The 11,182-nt window shown below is 32.9% G+C and overlaps 1 protein-coding gene across 1 annotated transcript; it reads left to right on the top strand.

Annotated features, from left to right (window-relative positions):
• The first annotated feature begins 1,188 nt into the window (after positions 1-1,188).
• Positions 1,189-8,723, top strand: LOC122585766 (pantothenate kinase 1). Its single transcript, XM_043757889.1, has 10 exons — positions 1,189-1,496; positions 2,884-3,093; positions 3,299-3,345; positions 3,833-3,949; positions 4,700-4,819; positions 4,922-5,016; positions 5,109-5,202; positions 6,031-6,162; positions 7,140-7,252; positions 8,243-8,723. The coding sequence occupies exons 1-10, from the start codon at positions 1,406-1,408 to the stop codon at positions 8,436-8,438; spliced, it is 1,215 nt and encodes a 404-aa protein (XP_043613824.1). The 5' UTR covers positions 1,189-1,405; the 3' UTR covers positions 8,439-8,723.
• Positions 8,724-11,182: the final 2,459 nt, after the last annotated feature.

Raw genomic sequence — 11,182 nt, forward strand, 5'->3', positions numbered from 1 at the left:
TAACTAAACCGACCTATATATAGCCACAAACCGAATAAATAATGTCTATCATGGTTTGGTGTTCTATGCGAATTGGGTTTTGTTTGTGCAGAATAATAAAAATCAAATAAAATAGATATGTATATATTGTCATGCAGTTAAATATGTATATATTGTCATGCACTTTTCGTTTCATAAACAACTTTTAGAAAACAAACTAGCAGGTCCACCAATTCAACTTCTTAATCATCATCATCACCTAATGATCATAATTACCACTCTTTCAATAATGCACATAAACCTACTAATAAACCACATAACCAATGAACAATTTAATAATCGCGCTACATACAATTGTAAACTATGCTATTAGACCTATAACAACAATTATGAAGAGAGATTATTTAAGTTTTAGATTTGTTTCATGACCTAACTTTTATATTATACAAGGATTATAGATAAGTTCAAATGTTTTCACATTTTATATATGAAGTTTCATCACAAGCTTTATTACGTTATCTTCTACACTAATAAACTATCTACTAATCAACGATATTCGTTGTTAAAAATCGTTAAACACTACCAACAAACAAAACTATGTAACCTCCTTTTATTGTATGAGTTGTATGATACTTTAGGGTCGAGTCCGTATCGCCAAGGTTCTCTTGCTTGCGAATTTTTCCCTGCGCTGATTCAGGATCCTTCTTATCTTATCGCTCATGACTTGTATCGTAGTCGGTCTGAAATGCCTCTGTTTTTATGTTTGAGGTTGTATTTTTAAAATTGATTTTACGTTTTTAAATTGCGTTTTAAGAAAACATGTTTTAACATGTTTTTTTAAAAATGCATTTTCCTCTCTATAAAAACACTCTTTTTATTGTGATTATTTGTGTTTAAAAAAAAAAACAGAATATGATTTGTTTTAGCAATGGTTAAATGATTATCCCCTGTCAAATCACGAAACAACATTTTCAGCAAAATTCACTTTAAAAAAAAAAAAAGCAAGATGAATTGGTTAGCAATCGGGTGACTTACACACACTTGGTGACAACAAGGCAGTTTGTAGATAAAGGGGACAGAGGAGTACCGATCAAATGAAAGACCATGATTTGAAAGTCAAATAGGCGAAACAAAAAGAAAGACAGGTATAGGTATAGGTATAGGAATGAATGAAAAAGTCAAAATTGGGGGATGATGCTTGTTAGTTAGTTGGTGTAAAACATTTAAAGCATGTTTGTCACTTATTGAATTGCGACTGCCCCCTTCTTTCTACTCTGCTCTACTCGAATCAAATCAAATCAAAACAATACATACAACCGTCTATATATATACACACACACACTCTATCAATCCATTTTATTCCCACCTAATTTTTTTTTGTTATATCATCATCATTGTCTGTGTGTGTGAAAATAATAAAATAATAATGGAAGGCGGGGGCGATAGAATTGAGGAGGAAGTTACAATTGTAAACTCGCCAGCTGATCAAATCTCTCATTTAGCTCTTGATATCGGAGGTATTATTATGTCCATTTTATTATTATCAAGTTTTCTTTTTATCATTATTAGATTGCTTTTCTATTTTGTTATTCGAATATGTTATTATCCAAGTTCATTAAGATAAAATATCTACAAAAAAATTTCCCAAGTGTATAATGTTATGTTTAGAGTAGCCGAAAATCGAAGAGTTTTGCATATTAAGAAGGATTGATTACCACTAGAATGAAAGATATATAGTTGCTGCTGCTTAAGTTTCTATTTGCTATATTGTGTTACTGTCAGATGAAACTGAAAATAGAAAAACTACTATTACCACTTGTCACCCGAAATCTACGTATAGATTGTGTGGAGATTGTTTTGTTCATATGAAGCTGACAATGTTTCTTAAATAAGATAGTTAACATGGTTGATGGTCGGCGGGAAACGATGGGTGACGCCCATTCATTTTAGATAGCTTTTAAATACGGATGAAGTCAGTGTACTAGATTTTGCATGATGTGTGTTATGTAAATAAATGGAAGCAAGGACAGGTAGTTTTTCAATGTAAAAAGTGAGAAACTGAGATTTGACTACTAATATACATGGTTTTTTTTGGTAAATTAAATCTACGTATAGATATTTCTACATTGTTTTCAGAGTAGATTGTAAGGAGATTGTATGTTTCTTAAATAAGATAGTTAACATGGTTGATGGTCGGCGGGAAACGATGGGTGACGCCCTTTCGTTTTGGCGCGAAAAGTAGTTATGTATTGACTGCCTCCTTCACCCATGCCATTTGTTGTGTTTGGAGTATGCTTAGATCATACGCGTGTACACATTGTATCTCCTATTATGTATTAGAGCTTAACATGAAATCCCTTCGGCGTTGAGGAAATCTCAGTTGCGTAAAATGATTAATGACATTAAAGTCACTGATACTTGTTAAATTTGAAGTCTAATTAATAGCACGAAGATCATTTTAGATAGCTTTTAAATACGAATGAAGTTAGTGTACTAGATTTTGCATGATGTGTTTTATGGACAAAACAGCTACTATGTAGATAAATGGAAGCAAGGACAGGTAGATTTTTCCATGTAAAAAGTTAGAAACGGAGATTTGACTACTAATATGCATGGTTTGCGTGGTAAGTTAAAACGTTTGTAGGTCAGTTTGTTTAAAACGAGTTTTAAGATCTTAATTTATCCGATCCAAATGTTTCTTATATAGGCATAGTGAGTCAAAGATTATCTGCCTTCTGCATGTTCGTGATTTTTCTGAAACCCATTTGCTAACGATTATTCCATTGCTGAACCTCACTATTTGCCACTGCTCTTACATTGCATATGTTGCTACGTCCTATATAAGCCGTTAATTCAATATCTGTGGTTTACAATGGTTAGCTCTTTAAATCATATATTCACCAGGTTCCCTCATCAAGATGGTGTATTTTTCTACAAGCAGAGAACAACTTATAGACAACACACAGAACAACTCTTCGAGAGATAGCAACGAGGTGTCAAAGGGCAGCAAAAAAAGATGTCTTATAAATGGAAGGCTATACTTTATAATGTTTGAAACAAGTAAGATTAATGAGTGTTTGGATTTTATTGCATCGAAGCAGCTTCACAATAGAGGTACCCATTGCGATTTCATATTCCCATATGGTTATCGAATATTTAATAGCAACATTGGTATTTCCATCTATTAATCATCCATGTAAAATTTGCCTTAAAAGATTTTGATTACTAGTAGCCATATCAAAATGTTATGCTATTGATGATTAATTAGGTTACATTGACATTTAATCAGATAGTCTAATTTAGATCATGGTGCCTTCAGGTGTTCACCATTGTGGGTTCCCAGCCAGCGACACAAACACTATTAAGGTGAAGACTGATGACAAAACAACTAAATTTAAATCAGAAAAGACGCACGCGCATAGGTTCATACATTCTATGCTCTAAAGCCAGATGGTTTTTGCTAAAGAAGAGAATGCTTCTACCTAATATGTACCTCGGTTTTTTTTTTTTCTATAATAGTTGCATACTAGAGATACAATCATGTCAACACTTTGCTAAAGAAGACTATGCTTTTACCTAAATATTTACCTCGGCTTTTTTTTCTAAAATAGCTGCATTCTACAGATACAATCATGTCCACACTTGCATGTTGATGCTCCATGGCTTAGACACTAACTAATTGTAAATATTTTAGTACAGCCTTCTTCCTATATCTATCTTAGAAATACAAATATCATAGTCAACCGGTTACAAGCTAAACATGCCTGGCATGTTAAAATTGTTATTTTGGCTAAATTTTGTTGATTTCTCATGTTATGCAATCTGTGAGCTGATACTTTTTACTATGCTGAAGGCCACAGGTGGAGGTGCGTTTAGATTTGCGGATCTCTTTAAAGAAAAGCTCGGTATTATTCTTGACAAGGTAGAAGAAATGAGCAGCCTTGTATCAGGAGTAAATTTTCTCTTAAAGGTGGGATTCTCACACCACTTGGAAAGTTATGAAATAAAAGTGTCTATATTTACTTCAGCTACATGAAACTATTTCAAGTCATATGATATATGACGTATTCATTTTTATGCAAACTCCCTTTCCTTCTGTATAGTCCGTACCTTTCTTACATTTCTCCTGATTCAATTTGGTTGGCTTTGCGTACCCGAAATAAACAGTTTTACTCTTACGAGTCTATGTGATGCAATTTAACAATTCATGTTGTAGCTCATTTTCTTCATATATCTTTACTCTTAATCAATTTATTCAGCGCGTTATATCCCAAATCACCTTAGTTTTTTCAATCTCCTTTTTAAATTCGTTTCCATTTAATAGACCGCAATGTATAGTGTCATTTTGGAAATCACATTTGCAATTATGTTCTCTCTAACTGTGTAGGGTTACCACTGTCTACATCCTACATTCTCACCTCCTCCATACCTTGCTCATTGTGAGATAGGGTATCGTTGACATTGACATTTACTACTATGCCATGATACATATAATGTTTTGAATCTGTGTTATGGGGATTCTTGGCTAAGACATTCTATAAAAAGGTGATCTGACTAAGTTTGTTAGTTGTAGGGTATCTTGTGCAATTAGCTAACGTGTAATATATATGGTTATATATGTGTTTTCTCCTATGCAGAGAAGGTAGACTTGTGTTGCTTTCTTTAATGTTTCATCCTGGTAGGGTATTTAATTTATTGAATTAAATATCCTTTTGAACAGGCAGTGCCATCTGAAGCTTTCACGTATGAGAATGGCAAGAGGAATTATGTGCAGATTGATCACAACGATCTATATCCGTATCTTCTTGTTAATATTGGATCTGGCGTAAGCATGATTAAGGTAATTTCATTGTTGTTTTTTTTGTTAATCTTATTACTTATTGAAGGATTTATCTTTTAGTTTTTCTGCTGAACCTGTTGAATTCTCATCATGAACTTTTAGGTTGATGGAGATGGCAAGTATGAAAGAGTCAGTGGAACAAGTGTAGGTGGAGGGACATTTTGGGGTCTGGGGAAGCTTTTAACAAAGTGTAAGAGGTTAGCCCAGTATATTATATCATAATACTGATTAAAGTTACCAAAGATCCTTTTTCTTAACATGTTTAATGTAATTTTTTTATTTGCTTCAGTTTCGATGATTTGTTGGAGATGAGTCATCGAGGAAACAATAGAGTAATTGATATGCTTGTTGGAGATATATATGGGGGAATGGACTATCTAAAGGTACATATATTAGTTAGTTATTAGGTCTTGTTTTACTTGTTTTTTTCTTCTGCAAATGATGTTAAACAATGTTTGGTTTTGAGTTATTGTTTTCCAATTATAAGAGAAAATTTATTAACAGAAAGACTTATCAAACACATAGGTGATTATCTAAGGTCAATAAAGACCGTTTTCTGTCTTGAATACCATCAGAGTAGAGGCAGCAACATGGGCCTATTTATTTATGATTTTGGGTTATGTTTTATGTATAGCATGTCAAAGGGAATAGTTGAATGGAGGTGGCAAATAGACCTATTTATTTATAAATGGGCCAATTTGGGTTATGTTTTGTCTACAGCGTATCAAGTGAGCTATTTTAATAGAAGTTAGTTAAAAACATAAGTGGTCAATTGGATCAAACATGTCCAAAGTGTATTTTTGGTACTTAAGACCTCCTAAATCACATCATGCAAAAACGTATGATATAATGTAGTCTTCTAATAGTTATCAAGACATTAACTGTATATGAAAAAGATTAATTAAAATTGGGGAAAAATTGTTTGACGTCCATAATGTGAATTGCCTTTCAAGACTTGTCATCCAATCTGTGACCCTCCATTTTACCACCTATATTCACAGGAACTTAATATCATAAGTTTTTAATCAAATTTGAAGATAAAATGGCCTGTTTATTAAAACAAGAAATTAAATGTATGATCAAGTGGTTAAAAATATATGTACATAACTCTGTTGGCCCAATTGATTCAGGCAATATTTTCTGTGTGGTTCCTGTATTAATTTTAGGTACACTTATGTGTTTTTAATCACTTTCTTGCAACTTCCGAACAGATTGGCCTTTCATCAACAACAATTGCATCTAGCTTTGGTAAGGCAGTATCAGAAAACAAAGAGCTTGAAGAGTACAAGCCTGAAGATGTCGCGAGGTCCCTCTTAAGGATGATCTCCAACAATATAGGACAGGTGACCTTTGATAAATTGTTTGAGATGTAAAATATTACTATATGTATGTATATATATATATATATATATATATATATTCCTACGGGTGGAATAATGTCAGATCGTCTGGTTGAGTTACATCTTTTGATAGGTTCTCGGCAAATTGCGCCCGTTTGAGTTGGAGTGTCCTGCAACTCTGCAAGCACTGTTTATTCTACCTTTTATCTGATTTTTATAAACAACTGATGTGGTGTTCATGATTACAAACCTAAACTTTTCTAATAAAGCAATTTGAAAGGTTTTATGCATTTAAATACATTTTGGATGGCCTTCAACTCATTTGATCAGATCATCCCCTTTGACCCGTTTACTTGTTAGTTAAGTCTTCCCTTTTAACCCATCTAGCGCGGTAGAGTCACAAAAATAACCCATATACCTACTTATGTATATATGTTGAAGATGCCACCTTTACACAACCCGCGTGTCATCACTGATGCTTTTTAAAATGTCAAATACTTAGAAAGCACCATTTGATGGTGTTATTTCTAGGGTTTAGTATCCGAAAGCGTAAGGAACTTTTACACATTTCCTATTGTACGAATGAAACTTATATTTGGTGCATTGTAGGAAAAAACTTTGTAAAACTGTTCAAATAATGTAATATTTTTATATGTACCAATCAAAAACTTACACGTGGCAGCTCATATCTTTTGCCACGTATACAATTTTACATTATTTGAACAATTTTCGAAAGTTTCTTCCTACAATGCACCAAATATAAGTTACATTCATACAATAGTAAAAGTATAAAAGTTTCTTTCACTCCTAGATACTAAACCCTTATTTCTATGTATGCAACATGTGAAGGTTATCAGAAAATATTTCTAAAGAATCACATTGCACATCAAGTATGAATTATTTTATATATATTCGCCGCAGAGTTCATGTTCAAGCTGATAGTTGTGTCATTGATATTTGATATCTTATGCTATTTTCAGATCGCGTACTTGAATGCACTTCGATTTGGTCTCAAGAAAATATTCTTTGGGGGATATTTTATACGCGGTCATGCTTACACTATGGACACTATATCTGTGGCAGTTGATTTCTGGTAATTATAGGATATTATAAATCTATGGCATTGCTCATTATACAATACAATTGTTAGTCATTATTAGTATTTAGTAATACAAAATCCTTCTGAGCCAACATCTGTCATAACCCTTTGAGACTGATTAACTTATGCCTTTGGGAATCTACACAAGTATATAACCTATTGGCAACCATATCTTGGAGATAAACACTATATTTGGGCCCTTAAACAGACAACTCTTTTATTATCCTTCTGTTTTACCACACGTCTACATAGAGGAGGGAAAATGGGCTGTTGTCAGATTGGTCAAGACTATTGCCAATGCATAATCAAGAATCACAATATAACTATAAGAACAAGAAACAAATGATGAACCCAAACAAACTATGTTTTATTTAACTTTCTGTGGGTTGGTTTTCTACAGACGCGCATAAGGTATATATATACATGTTGAACCGACGTATCCAACCAACATGCTTGTTCGCAACAGGTCTCTATGGCGGTTACTAAAACCGGTTTCTATAAGACTTACAATTAACACCCCTTATCTAATTAAACAATACACTTCTAACATAAAATACGTACTTATGACTAATAACACTTTGACCCATTACACAATCAAACTTGGGTTGAACAATTAAGGCCAACAAAGACAGGCAATATTCCAGTATGCATTGAGATTGATTGAGTGTGTGTCAAACCCACATACACTTGTTTGAGGTTTATATGTAATTAATGCATTGAAAGTGATTACAAAAACATATCATTACAGTAAGAATCAAAAATATCGAATAAAGTGATTTAGGATACTATATACAATTTGAAGATACATTTTGGACCCAGTAAACCCATTTTCCTTTTACCTGATATTTTCAATTTTTTTGTTCATTTACTACTCAACCTCTTTGAGATGATTCATAGCCCAACTCAACCCATTTATAAGTAATGGCATGAATTTTGCAACATCTGCTTCTACAGAACTGTTCTCATGTCCATTTAACTGTTCAGGTCCAAGGGTGAAGCAAAAGCAATGTTTTTGAGACATGAGGGATTCCTCGGGGCATTAGGAGCATTCATGAATTATGAAGCGGTTGAAGGATTCCCCAACAGTGTGTGTCCCATACGAGAAAAAACCAGCAATCCATTTGTTGGAGACTTGAATGATAATGGAATCATCGAGTGCTGTGTACAAGCCACCAGTTGAATATTACAGTATGATTTTTCGACACCAGCAAAAAGCAGGAAACACAATTCATTGTTGTCTATTATTTAATTGGAGGTGATTTATACACCTCATTGTTGGCTTACAAATCAACTCCTTTATTTTAACATAGATAACAGTTATAAGGTTATGTTGTTTTAGCCTTTTAGGCCATTTAATTTTCCCATTTGTGGGTCCTGGTTATCTTATGTTCTGTGATAGTTTGTCCCATTGTAATCTAAAATGATTTTAGGATGTAAAGAGAGGGAGTCTTGTTGCATGGTGTTACTTTAGTTGTTCATTTATGCCTGTTTCGATCAATATAAGTTGATGTACATTTTGTGCGTGTTTGAGGATGAGAAATCACTTCTTATTGACCCTGTTGCTAATAAACCTGTTATCCAAACAAACACATACACATGAATTTCAGCTGCAGAACTCGTAACTTTAATAGTTGTTTTTTCTGTCAAAAAAAAAAAAAAACCAGCCAGGGCCCAGGAGTGAAGCAACTGCCACACGTTTTATTTTACTTTAGAAGTTTATTTTTTGGTTAGTTATTGTTTGATTTTGTCAATTTAGCATATTGCCTATTATTTAGCAAGTAGTGGGCAGTTTTCTTTTATTTCTTGTATTTATAGTCGTATGGTGAATGAAAGTGGCAGACTTTTTGGCTTTGTTGTATTCTTTTTATTCTCTCACAACAAAACTGTCAGGGAATATTTTTCCATTGCTATTCTAAATTTTGGCAGATTTAGAAAGTGATCTTTGGATACTACCTTGGATTTGTGTGGTGTGACTGTATCACATATTCAAGTTAGTTTTTAGCCCAACGGATTTCTTCTTGTGGTGAGCCTGTAGCCAGAGGAAATCGTTGATCATCTTGTTACATTTCGAGCAACCGATCAGTTTATAGGTGTTTGCCTATCAAAACTGTACGGAAAACCATAAGGCAACGACTTATTAACATGCTTTTGGAGTTTTAGAAGTCGGTATAAGTTGGTTATCTGTTATCATCATTCTGGTTAATTTGAAAATAATTCTGATTTTATTTTATTTTACTATACTCGAAAGTCTTGCAAAATAGTGCGACAAAATATTTGTCAAGGAAGTTGGCTTAATATGTATAAGCTAATGAATTATTAACATCCTTTTGGAGTTTTAGAAGTCGGTATAAGTTGGTTATCTGTTATCATCATTCTGGTTAATTTGAAAATTATTCTGATTTTATTTTTTTTACTATACTCGAAAGTCTTGCAAAATAGTGCGACAAAATATTTGTCAAGGAAGTTGGCTTAATATGTATAAGCTAATGAGTTTAACTTTATTGTTGATGTTTTAGAGAGTCTATAAAATATATCTAAATATATAATAACCATAATGATTTGTCATCCCAGATAAAAAAAAACTTTTGATCTGTTTATGATTTTATATGTTTATATAATTACCATCCTAGATAACTCGTGTATATATATAAAAACTTCGACTTCGATTGCATTTTTATCTAGAAATTTATTTGATACATATAACTTTATGTATTCTTACAACTTTTTTTTGTAGCATTTATCTATTACTCGTATATATCTACATCTATATTCTCTTATAAAATGAGAAAATTACATTTTTGGTCCTTAAAGTTGGCTAAATTTTCAGTTATTGCCCTTAAGTGAATTAATTACAGAAAAACCCCTAAAGTCGGTCAAATTTTTCAATTTTCACTCCGTAACTAACGACCGTCTATTAGGCCCGTTAAGTGAGGGGTAAATTCGTTATTTCACCATGATCGACGACTGTTAGTCACGGTGAAATAATAAATTTGCACCTCACTTAACGGACCTAATAGACGACTGTTAGTCACAGTGTGAAAAGTGAAAAAATTGACCAACTTTAGGATTTAATCTGTAATTAATTCACTTAATGACAAAGTCCTGCGAACTTGAGGGACCAAAAATGTAATTTTCTCTATAAAAATTATAGGGGTGATGTTGAAAGTTTATAAATTATAACTTTTTCTCATTCTCATTCTCCCTTTCTCTCTGCCAAAACAACACACATAAAATAATTTTTCTTTCAATTTACCAAAACAACACACCCCCCCTTTATTTCAGTCAATAACCACCGCCGTCGTCCATAATCACCAACATCCCAGCCACCGCCATCCATGATATCCGCCACAACGCGCGAGTACCATGCTTGTTTATATTTAATAATTTTCGTATATCAATAGCCTCCATCATTTTTATGTATATGTATTGCACGGGGCCTTTGAAATCCAGCATTGCACCTATTATGGCATGCTTTAATGGATCATACATATCTATTGCTGGATATTACTTTCTTTCAAGAGTTTCTTGGTTTAGTTGAATCTACATTTGGCATTTTTTTGGCACCCATTTACCAAAATTATTATGGATTAATAAACCTTATTGTTCGTTATCTGGAAAATGTAGTATGCATTGGATCTGTATATTTGGTGACTTTTGACACATATGCCGCATCATATATAGAAGGTAGAAATAACATCTCGCATGATGTGGATATAATGAGAAAATGAACAATTTGTTATTTGTATGTATTATGTACAGACCACCGGTTAAGAATTGTGATTTTTCTACATTAGCAACATTAATCAGGAAAGCACAACTTTTTTTTTTTAAATGAAAGATTTTATTCACACTTATCAGGCAAAACGCCAACAGTATATATGCATAAGAGGGAATTTAGGATGTATTTTTGAAAATAGATTATGC

The sequence above is a fragment of the Erigeron canadensis genome, chromosome 1, assembly GCF_010389155.1.
Source record: "Erigeron canadensis isolate Cc75 chromosome 1, C_canadensis_v1, whole genome shotgun sequence".
Taxonomy (NCBI): Eukaryota; Viridiplantae; Streptophyta; class Magnoliopsida; order Asterales; family Asteraceae; genus Erigeron; species Erigeron canadensis.

Coding starts and splice junctions, on each gene's coding strand:
- LOC122585766 (XM_043757889.1), top strand. CDS start 1,406: ATGGAAGGCGGGGGCGATAGAATTGAGGAGGAAGTTACAATTGTAAAC. Junction 3,950..4,699: donor GAGTAAATTTTCTCTTAAAG/GTGGGATTCTCA, acceptor CCTTTTGAACAG/GCAGTGCCATCTGAAGCTTT. Junction 5,017..5,108: donor CTTTTAACAAAGTGTAAGAG/GTTAGCCCAGTA, acceptor TATTTGCTTCAG/TTTCGATGATTTGTTGGAGA.